The sequence below is a fragment of the Pseudophryne corroboree genome, chromosome 9 (genome assembly GCF_028390025.1).
Source record: "Pseudophryne corroboree isolate aPseCor3 chromosome 9, aPseCor3.hap2, whole genome shotgun sequence".
Classification (NCBI taxonomy): Eukaryota; Metazoa; Chordata; class Amphibia; order Anura; family Myobatrachidae; genus Pseudophryne; species Pseudophryne corroboree.
The window spans coordinates 482,544,592-482,558,209 of NC_086452.1; the positions used below are offsets into that span (position 1 = coordinate 482,544,592).

The 13,618-nt window shown below is 47.3% G+C and overlaps 1 protein-coding gene across 1 annotated transcript in view; it reads right to left on the reverse strand.

Moving 5' to 3' along the window:
- Nucleotides 1–3,089: 3,089 nt before the first annotated feature.
- Nucleotides 3,090–13,618, reverse strand: part of LOC134958700 (galectin-1-like) — a 51,967-nt gene continuing 41,438 nt past the window's right edge. Inside the window, exons 3-4 of the mRNA XM_063941454.1 lie at nucleotides 5,772–5,943; nucleotides 3,090–3,500 (exon numbers count right to left, since the gene is read on the reverse strand). Coding sequence (XP_063797524.1) covers nucleotides 3,357–3,500; nucleotides 5,772–5,943 — 316 coding nt within the window. The 3' untranslated portion in view covers nucleotides 3,090–3,356. The remainder of the gene's footprint in view (nucleotides 3,501–5,771; nucleotides 5,944–13,618) is intronic.

A 13,618-nucleotide genomic window follows, 5' to 3' on the forward strand; every position in this document is an offset into this window, starting at 1 on the left:
GCAGCAGCATCATCTTCTCCTTTCAGAAAGGCCTCGGCATCCGCCACAGAGAGAAAGTCAGTAAAGGACGTGCCAGAGATATGCGTAACCGTGCCGGATACAGTAGAGAAAACTTTCTATTATGTTGTATGAGACGGGAACAGAGAGGAGAAAAGGCTTTCCTCGCTTTAGAGAGTTCCGCGGAATAATCCTGAAATATCAGAATCTTGTGAGAGTTCCAGGCAATATTGCGTATTTTGCGAGAGGCTCTCCAGATCACCTCCTTGTGTAGAAAGTTGAGACATTTAAAAAGCACTACCCGGGGTCTGGCTCCGTCGTGCGTCTTCTGAGCCCCTATCCTGTGTGCACGTTCGATTACCATATCATGACACGCAGCAGCGATGCCGAGTATTTCTGGCAGGGTAGCACGTAGAATAGTGTACAGCTCGGTGCCTTTAAGGGTTTCAGGGAGACCAATTACACGGAGATTCGATCTACGCGATCGATTTTCAAGGTCATCGAGTTTATTGCAGATCTGATGATGTGATTTAGTAACATGCTGCACTTCCTGCTTGAGCACAGATACATCATGAAATAGAGTTCTTCAAACTGAACAACGTGCTGGAGAACTATGTGATAAATGTGCTATCTGTTTGCTGATATCTGCTGCCTGGGCCTGCAGGAGGGGGCCTATTGCAATGCGGATCGCCCCTACCATGTCACTATATGTGACAGGTGCTGCTGGGGTGAAAAGGATCTGATCTCCTGGGGGCATATCTGGAGAGACACTGACCTGCTGTGCATGACACACTGGAGCCTCTGGCAAGGCCTGTGGGTTTGCATCTGGTGAGGGAGGGGGAGCAGACAGCGGAGCTCCGGCGCCATCTTGGGCTCAGCGCGGCGCTTCTCCTTCTCTTTCTTTTTGCTGGGCATGGCGGCCGTGAAATACTGCTCAATACAGCGGTCTCGGCGCTCGGCACTGACGGGGGTGGCTTTTGCAGGGTAAATGGAGGCTATAAGCCTAGAAAAGGATGCTGTAATTAGCAGGCAGCATGGAGCTCTCCCCTCACGCTGCCGCTCTCAAAGCAGCCGGAACCGGAAGTCGTGCCCTCTGCTTTTAAGCATGCTCTTGTCTCCCCTATTCTTAAAAAACCTACCCTTGATCCAAACACTCTCTCCAACTATCGACCCAACTCTCTCCTCCCTTTTGCTTCCAAACTTCTTGAGCGTATTGTCTATAATCGCCTCACTGCCTTTCTTTCCTCTCACTCACTTGACCAATTCCAGTCTGGTTTCCGTTCTCTCCTCTCCACTGAAACTGCCCTCACAAAAGTCTCAATGACCTCCATGCAGCCAAATCTAAGGGCCACTACTCTCTGCTTATTCTTCTTGACCTCTCTGCTGCTTTTGACACTGTGGACCACCCTCTCCTTCTGCAAATTCTTCACTCTCTTGGTCTGCGTGATACTGCCCTCTCCTGGCTGTCCTCCTACCACTCTGATCGTTCCTTCTCTGTCTCCTCTCATGATGCTACCTCCCCCCCACTTCCACTAACTGTTGGTGTCCCTCAAGGCTCTGTTCTTGGTCCTCTTCTTTTCTCACTCTATACGTCATCTTTAGGTGAACTCATTAGTTCTTTTAACTTCCAATACCACCTCTATGCTCATGACACTCAAATCTACCTCTCCTCCCCTGATCTCTCCACGGCTCTCCTCACTCGTATCTCCAACTGTCTCTGCTATCTCTTCCTGGATGTCCCAGCGCTTTCTTAAACTCAACATGTCTAAGACTGAGCTGATCATCTTCCCACCCTCCCGCACAACCTCACCTCCCACAATCTCATTATCCATTGATGGCACTACTATCTCCTCTAGCCCCCAGGCACGCTGACTTGGCGTAATCCTTGACTCCTCCCTCTCCTTCAAACCACACATTCAGCACCTCTCACAAACCTGTAATTTTCATCTCAAAAACATTTCCAGAATCAGACCTTTTCTCACCCAGGATGCCACTAAGCTCATTATTCACTCACTGATTATTTCCAGACTGGACTACTGTAATCTCCTCCTAACTGGCCTCCCTGACAATTACCTCTCTCAACTCCACTCTATCCTCATTGCTGCTGCCCGGATCATCTTCCTCACCAAACGCACTACGTCCACCTCCCCTCTCCTACAAGCCCTTCACTGGCTTCCCTTCCCTTTCAGAATCCAATTCAAACTTCTCACACTCGCTTACAAAGCCCTCACCCACTCTTCTCCCATCTACATCTCTGACCTTATCTCCCTTTACACTCCCACCCGTCCTCTTCGCTCTGTAACTGCACGCCGACTCTCCTGTCTTCTGATTACTACCTCCCACTCCTATCTCCAAGATTTTTCACGTGCTGCTCCCTTTCTCTGGAATTCTTTACCTCTCCCCCTCAGACTCTCCACCTCTCTACAAAACTTCAAACGGGCTCTTAAGACCCACTTCTTCACCAAACCCAGCCAAATCTCAACCTAACCCTCTGTTCTACGCTCTCTATGTACCCCATCTGTGTCACCCCTGTCTGTCTACCCCTCCCCTTAGAATGTAAGCTCTCACGAGCAGGGCCCTCTTCCCTCATGTGCTTATCCTTTTCTTACTTTAATAATCCTCATCTGCCCAAATCCCGCAGTTTTGTGGCCACCTTGGAACTTATCTCTGTCATTTACTGGTGTAGTTATGCTTAGTTACCCTGTACTTGTCCTATATTGTCTTCAACTGTAAGTGACTGTCTTCCTGTTTTGATTATTTGTTTATGTACTCTGTAATTGGGCGCTGCAGAACCCTTGTGGCGCCATATAAATAAAGGATAATAATAATATTAATAATAACATGTATGGAGATCCATTCACACCATAGCGACAGCTCAGGAGCTATATCTTCCCTTAACACCAATACCACAGGAAGCCAGGACCTGACTATACTACCATTGTAGGTTCTGACTGAAACCTTTCCCGCACCCCTAACACATCGTAAGAGAGTTCAGTCTGGCAAAATGTTATTTCCGTTCCGCCACCAGAGGAACGGACAGAAGGTTTGCAACATCTCCCGCTTTATGCCCGCAACACCAGATCACTAGACAATTTGAAGAGGTACACCACTTTATTTTGCAATGGAGAAACAAGGAGTAACTAGCAGAATAATTTCATCATTCTTGCTAACTGGTCACCTGGATCTCAACAGGAAACATACTGAATCTGTTGTCAATATTCATGACAAAGTACAACCTGTCTGGCAGCATTGTGTCCTGAAGACGTTGCTGTTCAGCCAATTAGTATTGCAATAACCTTTGGGGGATGGGACTGAGAATTATGAGTTGGGGTCCAGGCAGCTCATTATAGAGCGAGGAATTATTCCACTGTGATGGACTTCATCAGTATACCTTCCAAGGAGAGGAATGAGATTGAATCCAGGGGCATTCGGACAGGAAAGGAGAACTGCTCTCCTGAAGATAACTTCACAACAAGCTTATCCGGCTGGTACTCAAAGCAGATCTGGAAAACAAAGGAAGTCAATACAGTGACCTAAAAGGTAGAAGAAAAACCACAACCCTTACAGGTGGTACACAGACATGTCATGCTGATATCATTCCATGTCATGCTGGTCATATAATTTCATGTCATGCTGGTCATATCATTCCATGACCCGCTGATCAGCTCAACCCATGCGATGCTGGTCATATCATTCCATATCATGCTGGTCATATCATTCCATGTCATGCTGGTCATATAATTTCATGTCATGCTGGTCATATCATTCCATGACCCGCTGATCAGCTCAACCCATGCGATGCTGGTCAGATCATTCCATGTCATGCTGGTCATATCATTCCATGTCATGCTAGTCATATCATTCCATATCATGCTGGTCATATCATTCCATGTCATGCTGGTCAGATCATTCCATATCATGCTGGTCATATCATTCCATATCATGCTGGTCATATCATTCCATATCATGCTGGTCATATCATTCCATGTCATGCTGGTCAGATCATTCCATATCATGCTGGTCATATCATTCCATATCATGCTGGTCATATCATTCCATATCATGCTGGTCATATCATTCCATGTCAGATCATCCCATGTCACTCTGGTCAGATCATCCCATGCCACGCTGGTCATATCATTCCATGTCAGATCATCCCATGCCACTCTGGTCAGATCATTCCATGCCACGCTGGTCAGCTCATCCCATGCCACGCTGGTCATATCATTCCATGTCATGCTGGTGTCAAAGTCGAAAAATATTGTAATGCATACATGATGTACTAACCACTCACACATGCCCGCTGCGCGCGCACTTATTCAGCCGTGCGTGCACATATCCGCAATTTGCGTATGATCGCTCATGCGTTCCTGCGCATGGTATGGGCATTTACGGCGGAGTTTGTGAGCGCATAGAGGGTTATCAGAACATTACATATTTAACCCAAATAGTGCACATTGTACACATAGCTCCCCTGCACCACATCAGCAAGTATCAACAGTTTAAATGATTCCAGGACTAAGAGATTCGCTTTTGCATGATAGGAGGGGACAGACTAAGGTTATAGGGTGATGTCTAGTATCCAGCTCTAGGGTATTTTAAGGGTAACATTCCGGTGTTGGTTAGAGAAAGATCGCATGTTCCTGCGTATAGTTATATGCAGAAGTAGAATATAAATATAAACTGTATTTACTGTATATTATGTATGCGGCGGGAATCCAGAGGAGACCACCCACAAGAGCAGTTGGGAAAGACATCGCCCACCTTTTCAAATCAACCTATGACCTCTCCTGTAATGAAAAGATGCATCCCTGTGTCCAATGAACAAAGGGATTACAGTGACCATTGTATTGTTTATGGAAGTTGTGTATAAAAAGCCTGTTGTTGCCTGGCCGGTCAGAAGACTCTGGACGCTATCTACCTGATGAGCGGAGGACTGGTCCAGGTTGCGCAAGCGAACATTCTCACGTATGTACATTGACTGTAGCCATTATTCTGTTGTAGATTTATCTTGTTAGCTCTGTAGTGTATAACTTGTACTGTTATCCCCTTTCAAATAATCCACTGTGGTGTTAGAACCCAGCGGTTAACTACAAATCGGTGTTGTGTCCTCATTTCCCTGCTAGGGTTTAAAGTGTTTAACTGTATAAGGGTTAAGTGTATTGATAAGGTGTGTACGCACTGCGGGTACTTTATACCGTCAGCGCTGCATCAGGTTTAAGGTGTATCATCATTACAGTGCTTTGCGGCACAAGGTTTAGAGTGTAAGAATAACATTGCATTACATAACGAATAAGGTTTAAAGTTTATCAAAAGTGTGTGCCCGCGCTGTGCGTTTTTTGTACACCCAGCGCGGCGTTTGTACGCCAAGTACGTACAACGTACGGGACTCTGTACGCAAATAGCGTACGAAGTGCGTAGCGTCTGTATTGAGTATAGCGGCCGTAGCGGCCCCATGGTAAGAATGTGTTTAAAGGTATAGCTTTATGGTGTAAGATAATATCGACATTATCACTGGTCATATCATTCCATGACATGCTGATCAGCTCAACCCATTCCACACTGTTCATATCATTCCATGTCAGATCATCCCATGCCACGCTGGTCAGCTCATCATATGCCATGCTGGTCAGATCAACCTAAGACACGCTGGTCAGATCATCCCATGCCACGCTGGTCAGATCATCCCATGCCACGCTGGTCAGATCATCCCATGCCACGACATGCATTACATAAATGCAGTTAGATCAGAATATAGGCACTTTATGTCTTACCATAGTCTCTGCCCCCTGCTGGAAGGGAAAGGCATCTTCTCTTTGTTCTGTTCCCCAGGCATCACCCTCTTTTGAGTTGCAGACTATTTTGTTGGTGTCTCCGTGAAGCAGGAACCGAGCGTTGAGATGTATCAGATAGTTGGAAGCATCTTTGCCCAAGTTTATGGCAAAGCTGAAAATAAGCAACAGGACATGTTAAAGTTCTATTACACCTGCTACAACGTGGAGTCTGTATGATGGGGCCGTGTCACATAAGTCACAAGTTCATACAATACACAGAGAGACGGAAAGAAGACCAGGGGTAAATGTATCAAACATCCTAAAGAGAAACCATTCTGCTTGTAAATGTCTTTTATAGATGGACTTTTCTATCTGACGCATTTTATAGATGGACTTTTCTATCTGACGCAGTTTATAGATGGACTTTTCTATCTGACGCATTTTATAGATGGACTTTTCTAGCTGACGCATTTTATAGATGGACTTTTCTATCTGACGCATTTTATAGATGGACTTTTCTATCTCCGACGCTTGGATGGAAGCTTAGACTATACATGAGGGACATGGCTGTGGACGGACAATAGTACTTTACCTCAATAACATCTAGGTCAGAACCCTTATACTGACTGAGATTGTAAGCGGGACATTGCAATAGATGTGACCCAGGAAAGATACATATAAAAATAGATGCTTTTATTAACCAAAAACATCAAACGTTTTCATAGAAATATGAAGAAAAAGTAAAAGGCAAAGTATCACATGATAAAAACAGGCATTCATTGATAATCCTAAAAATAAAGCATAAAACAAGTAAAAATCTCACAAATGATGTTGCTACGCGTTTCACCGCATCCAGCCGCTCTGAGCAATGGCGAGTAATGGTCACTTTATCACTGAATGCCTGTTTTTATCATGTGATACTTTGCCTTTTTCTTGATAATTTCCATTCTATTATATTTTTTGTTTTCACCACTTATTGCAATGTGAAGCTCGCAGTCTCAGTCAGCAGTGGTGTAACTACCATAGGAGCAGGGGATGCGGCTGCTATGGGGCCCAGGCTGTCACAGGGGCCCACCATTCCCCCTGCACCATGTCACTACAGTGATACTCAACTAGTCCCCAAACAGCACATAATGCAAAGAAGAAAAAGAGGTGCAAGATGGAATTGTCCTTGGGCCCTCCCACCCACCCTTATGTTGTATAAACAGGACATGCACACTGTAACAAACCCATCATTTCAGCGACAGGGTCTGCCACACAACTGTGGCTGAAATGACTGGTTGGCTTGGGCCCCCACCAAAAAAGAAGCAATCAATCTCTCCTTGCACAAACTGGCTCTACAGAGGCAAGATGTCCACCTCATCATCATCCTCCGATTCCTCACCCCTTTCACTGTGTACATCCTCCTCCTCACAGATTATTAATTCGTCCCAACTGGAATCCACCATCTCAGGTCCCTATGTACTTTCTGGAGGCAATTGCTGGTCAAGGTCTTCCCGGAGGAATTTATAATTCATTTTGATGAACATGATCTTCTCCATATTTAGTCGAAGTAACCTCCTAAACCGATCGCTGACCAGGTTAACGGCTGCAATAGACACTCTTTCGGAGTACACACTGGAGGGGGGGGGGGCAACTTAGGTAGAATAAAGCCAGTTTGTGCAAGTGCCTCCAAATTGCCTCTTTTTCCTGCCAGTATACGTACGGACTGTCTGACGTGCCTACTTGGATGCGGTCACTCATATAATCCTCCATCATTCTTTCAATGGTGAGAGAATCATATGCAGTGACAGTAGACGACATGTCAGTAATCGTTGGCAGGTCCTTCAGTCCAGACCAGATGTCAGCTTTCGCTCCTGACTGCCCTGCATCACCGCCAGCGGGTGGGCTAGGAAATCTTATCCTTTTCCTTGCAGCCCCCAGTTGCGGGGAGAAAATGAAGGCGGAGCTTGAGTTGACAATTTACTCACCAGCATGTCTTTCCACCTCTGCAGACTTGTGTCTGCTGGAAAGAGAGATACAATGTAGGCTTTAAACCTAGGATCGAGCACTGTGGCCAAAATGGTGGTCAAAATGTAGTGCTCTGATTTCAACAGATTGACAACCCTTGAATCCTGGCAAAGCAAATGAAGGGCTCCATCCACAAGTCCCACATACTTTGTGGAATCGCTCTATCTTAGCTCCTCCTTCAATTTCGCCAGCTGCTTATGCAAAAGCCTGATGAGGGGAATGACCTGACTCAAGCTGGCAGTGTCTGAACTGACTTCACGTGTGGCAAGTTCAAAGGGTTGGAGAACCTTGCACAAGATGGAAATCATTCTCCACTGCACTTGAGTCAGGTGCATTACCCCTCCTCTGAAGCATATAGAGTGTTGAATTTCACCTCGTTACCACCTCTTGCTTCAGTTGATGGCAGGGCATGTTGAGGAGTGTTTGCTGGCGCTCCAGTCTTCGGCACGTGGTGGCTGAATGTCGAAAAGTGACCCGCAATTTTTCGGGCTACCGACAGCATCTCCTGCACTCCCCTGTCATTTAAAAAAAAAAATCTGCACCACCAAATTAATTGTATGTGCAAAACATGGGACATGCTGGAATTTGCCCAGATGTAATGCATGTACAATATTGGTGGCATTGTCAGATATCACAAATCCCCAGGAGAGTCTAAGTGGGGTAAGCCATTCTGCGATGATGTCCCTCAGTTTCCGTAAGAGGTTGTCAGCAGTGTGCCTCTTACGGAAAGTGTGATACATAGTGTAGCCTGCCTAGGAACGAGTTGGCATTTGCGAGATGCTGATAGTCCTTAGTCTGCCCTGCACCACTTGTCCACATGTCCGTGGTTAAGTGGACAGTGGGTACAACTGCATTTTTTAGGACACTGAGGGCACTTTTTCTGAAGTCTCTGTACATTCTCGGTATCGCCTGCCTAGTGAAGTGGAATCTAGACAGGATTTGGTACCGGGGACACACTACCTCGATCAATTCTCCGTCCACAGCTATGTCACCTATGGCTCTCCGTTATACAGAGACCGTCCACAGCTATGTCACCTATGGCTCTCCGTTATACAGAGACTATCCACAGCTATGTCACCTATGGCTCTCCGTTATACAGAGACCGCCCACAGCTATGTCACCTATGGCTCTCCGTTATACAGAGACTGTCCACAGCTATGTCACCTATGGCTCTCCGTTATACAGAGACCGTCCACAGCTATGGCTCTCCGTTATACAGAGACCATCCACAGCTATGTCACCTATGTCTCTCCGTTATACAGAGACCGTCCACAGCTATGTCACCAATGGCTCTCCATTATACAGAGACTGTCCACAGCTATGTCACCTATGGCTCTCTGTTATAGAGAGAGCGTCCACAGCTATGTCACCTATGGCTCTCCGTTAAACAGAGAACGTCCACAGCTATGTCACCTATGGCTCTCCGTTATACAGAGAGCGTCCACAGCTATGTCACCTATGGCTCTCCGTTATAGAGAGAGCGTCCACAGCTATGTCACCTATGGCTCTCCGTTATACAGAGAGCGTCCACAGCTATGTCACCTATGGCTCTCCATTATAGAGAGACCGTCCACAGCTATGTCACCCATGGCTCTCCATTATACAGAGACCGTCCACAGCTATGTCACCTATGGCTCTCCGTTATACAGAGAGCGTCCACAGCTATGTCACCTATGGCTCTCCGTTATAGAGAGAGCGTCCACAGCTATGTCACCTATGGCTCTCCGTTAAACAGAGAACGTCCACAGCTATGTCACCTATGGCTCTCCGTTATACAGAGAGCGTCCACAGCTATGTCACCTATGGCTCTCCGTTATAGAGAGAGCGTCCACAGCTATGTCACCTATGGCTCTCCGTTATACAGAGAGCGTCCACAGCTATGTCACCTATGGCTCTCCGTTATAGAGAGAGCGTCCACAGCTATGTCACCTATGGCTCTCCGTTATACAGAGAGCGTCCACAGCTATGTCACCTATGGCTCTCCATTATAGAGAGACCGTCCACAGCTACGTCACCTATGGCTCTCCGTTATAGAGAGACCGTCCACAGCTATGTCACCCATGGCTCTCCATTATACAGAGACCGTCCACAGCTATGTCACCTATGGCTCTCCGTTATAGAGAGACCGTCCACAGCTATGTCACCTATGGCTCTCCGTTATACAGAGAGCGTCCACAGCTATGTCACCTATGGCGCTCCGTTATACAGAGAGCGTCCACAGCTATGTCACCTATGGCGCTCCGTTATACAGAGATGTCCACAGCTATGTCACCTATGGCGCTCTGTTATACAGAGATGTCCACAGCTATGTCACCTATGGCTCTCCATTATACAGAGACCGCCCACAGCTATGTCACCTATGTCTCTTCGTTATACAGAGAGCGTCCACAGCTATGTCACCTATGTCTCTTCGTTATAGAGAGACCGTCCACAGCTCTGTCACCTATGGCTCTCCATTATACAGAGACCGTCCACAGCTATGTCACCTATGTCTCTTCGTTATAGAGAGACCGTCCACAGCTATGTCACCTATGGCTCTCCATTATAGAGAGACCGTCCACAGCTATGTCACCTATGGCTCTCCGTTATACATAGACCGCCCACAGCTATGTCACCTATGGCTCTCCGTTATACATAGACCGCCCACAGTTATGTCACCTATGGCTCTCCGTTATACATAGACCGTCCACAGCTATGTCACCTATGGCTCTCCATTATACAGAGACCATCCACAGCTATGTCACCTATGGCTCTACATCAAAGAGAGACCGTCCACAGCTATGTCCCCTATGGCTCTCCGTTATACAGAGACCGTCCACAGCTATGTCACCTATGGCTCTCCATTATAGAGAGACCGTCCACAGCTATGTCACCTATGGCTCTCCATTATACAGAGACCGTCCACAGCTATGTCACCTATGGCTCTCCGTTATAGAGAGACAGTCCACAGCTATGTCACCTATGGCTCTCCATTATACAGAGACCGTCCACAACTATGTCACCCATGGCTCTCCATTATACAGAGACCGTCCACAGCTATGTCACCTATGGCTCTCCGTTATACATAGACCGCCCACAGCTATGTCACCTATGGGTCTCCATTATACAGAGACCATCCACAGCTATGTCACCTATGGCTCTACATCAAAGAGAGACCGTCCACAGCTATGTCCCCTATGGCTCTCCGTTATACAGAGACCGTCCACAGCTATGTCACCTATGGCTCTCCATTATAGAGAGACCGTCCACAGCTATGTCACCTATGGCTCTCCATTATACAGAGACCGTCCACAGCTATGTCACCTATGGCTCTCCGTTATAGAGAGACAGTCCACAGCTATGTCACCTATGGCTCTCCATTATACAGAGACCGTCCACAGCTATGTCACCCATGGCTCTCCATTATACAGAGACCGTCCACAGCTATGTCACCTATGGCTCTCCATTATAGAGAGACAGTCCACAGATATGTCACCTATGGCTCTCCGTTATACAGAGACGCCCACAGCTATGTCACCTATGGCTCTCCATTATACAGAGACCGTCCACAGCTATGTTACCTATGGCTCTCCGTTATACAGAGACAGTCCACAGCTATGTCACCTATGGTTCTCCATTATAGAGAGACCGTCCACAGCTATGTCACCTGTGGCTCGCCATTATACAGAGACCGTCCACAGCTATGTCACCCATGGCTCTCCGTTATAGAGAGACCGTCCACAGCTACGTCACTCATGGCTCTCTGTTATACAGAGACTGTCCACAGCTACGTCACCTATGGCTCTCCGTTATACAGAGAGCGTCCAGAGCTATGTCACCTATGGCTCTCCGTTATACAGAGAGCATCTGAGCTAAGTCATCTATGGCTCTCCGATATACAGAGACCACCCACAGCTATGTCACCTATGGCTCTCCGTTATACAGAGACTGTCCACAGCTATGTCACCTATGGCTCTCCGTTATAGAGAGAGCGTCCACAGCTACGTCACCTATGGCTCTCCGTTAAACAGAGAGCGTCCACAGCTATGTCATCTGTGGCTCTCCATTATACAGAGAGCGTCCACAGCTATGTCACCTATGGCTCTCCGTTATACAGAGAGCGTCCACAGCTATGTCACCCATGGCTCTGCGTTATAAAGAGACCGTCCACAGCTATGTCACCTATGGCTCTCCGTTATACATAGACCCTCCACAGCTATGTCACCCATGGCTTTCCATTATAGAGAGACCGTCCACAGCTATGTCACCTATGGCTCTCCGTTACAGAGAGACCGACCACAGCTATGTCATCCATGGCTCTCCGTTATACAGAGACCGTCCACAGCTATGTTACCCATGGCGCTCCGTTATACAGAGACCGTCCACAGCTATGTCACCTATGGCTCTCCGTTATAGATAGACCGTCCACAGCTATGTCGCCTATGGCTCTTCGTTATACAGAGACCGCCCACAGCTATGTCACCTATGGCTCTCCCTTATACAGAGACCATCCACAGCTATGTCACCTATGGCTCTACATCAAAGAGAGACCATACACAGCTATGTCACCTATGGCTCTACATCAAAGAGAGACCGTCCACAGCTATGTCACCTATGGCTCTCCGTTATACAGAGACCGTCCACAGCTATGTCGCCTATGGCTCTCCATTATAGAGAGACCGTCCACAGCTATGTCACTTATGGCTCTACATCAAAGAGAGACCGTCCACAGCTATGTCACCTATGGCTCTCCGTTATACATAGACCCTCCACAGCTATGTCACCCATGGCTTTCCATTATAGAGAGACCGTCCACAGCTATGTCACCTATGGCTCTCCGTTACAGAGAGACCGACCACAGCTATGTCATCCATGGCTCTCCGTTATACAGAGACCGTCCACAGCTATGTTACCCATGGCGCTCCGTTATACAGAGACCGTCCACAGCTATGTCACCTATGGCTCTCCGTTATACAGAGAGCACCCACAGCTATGTCACCTATGGCTCTCCATTATAGAGAGACCGTCAACAGCTATGTCACCCATCGCTCTCCGTTATACAGAGACCGTCCACAGCTATGTCACCTATGGCTCTCCGTTATAGATAGACCGTCCACAGCTATGTCACCTATGGCTCTTCGTTATACAGAGACCGCCCACAGCTATGTCACCTATGGCTCTCCCTTATACAGAGACCATCCACAGCTATGTCACCTATGGCTCTACATCAAAGAGAGACCATACACAGCTATGTCACCTATGGCTCTACATCAAAGAGAGACCGTCCACAGCTATGTCACCTATGGCTCTCCGTTATACAGAGACCGTCCACAGCTATGTCGCCTATGGCTCTCCATTATAGAGAGACCGTCCACAGCTATGTCACCTATGGCTCTACATCAAAGAGAGACCGTCCACAGCTATGTCACCTATGGCTCTCCGTTACAGAGAGACCGACCACAGCTATGTCATCCATGGCTCTCCGTTATACAGAGACCGTCCACAGATATGTCATCTATGGCTCTCAGTTATACAGAGACGTCCATAGCTATGTCACCTATGGCTCTCCATTATACAGAGACCGTCCACAGCTATGTCACCTATGGCTCTCCATTATAGAGAGACAGCCCACAGCTATGTCACCTATGGCTCTCTGTTATAGAGAGACCGTCCACAGCTATGTCACCCATGGCTCTCCGTTATAGAGAGACCGTCCACAGCTACGTCACTCATGGCTCTCTGTTATACAGAGACTGTCCACAGCTACGTCACCTATGGCTCTCCGTTATACAGAGAGCGTCCAGAGCTATGTCACCTATGGCTCTCCGTTATACAGAGAGCGTCCAGAGCTAAGTCAT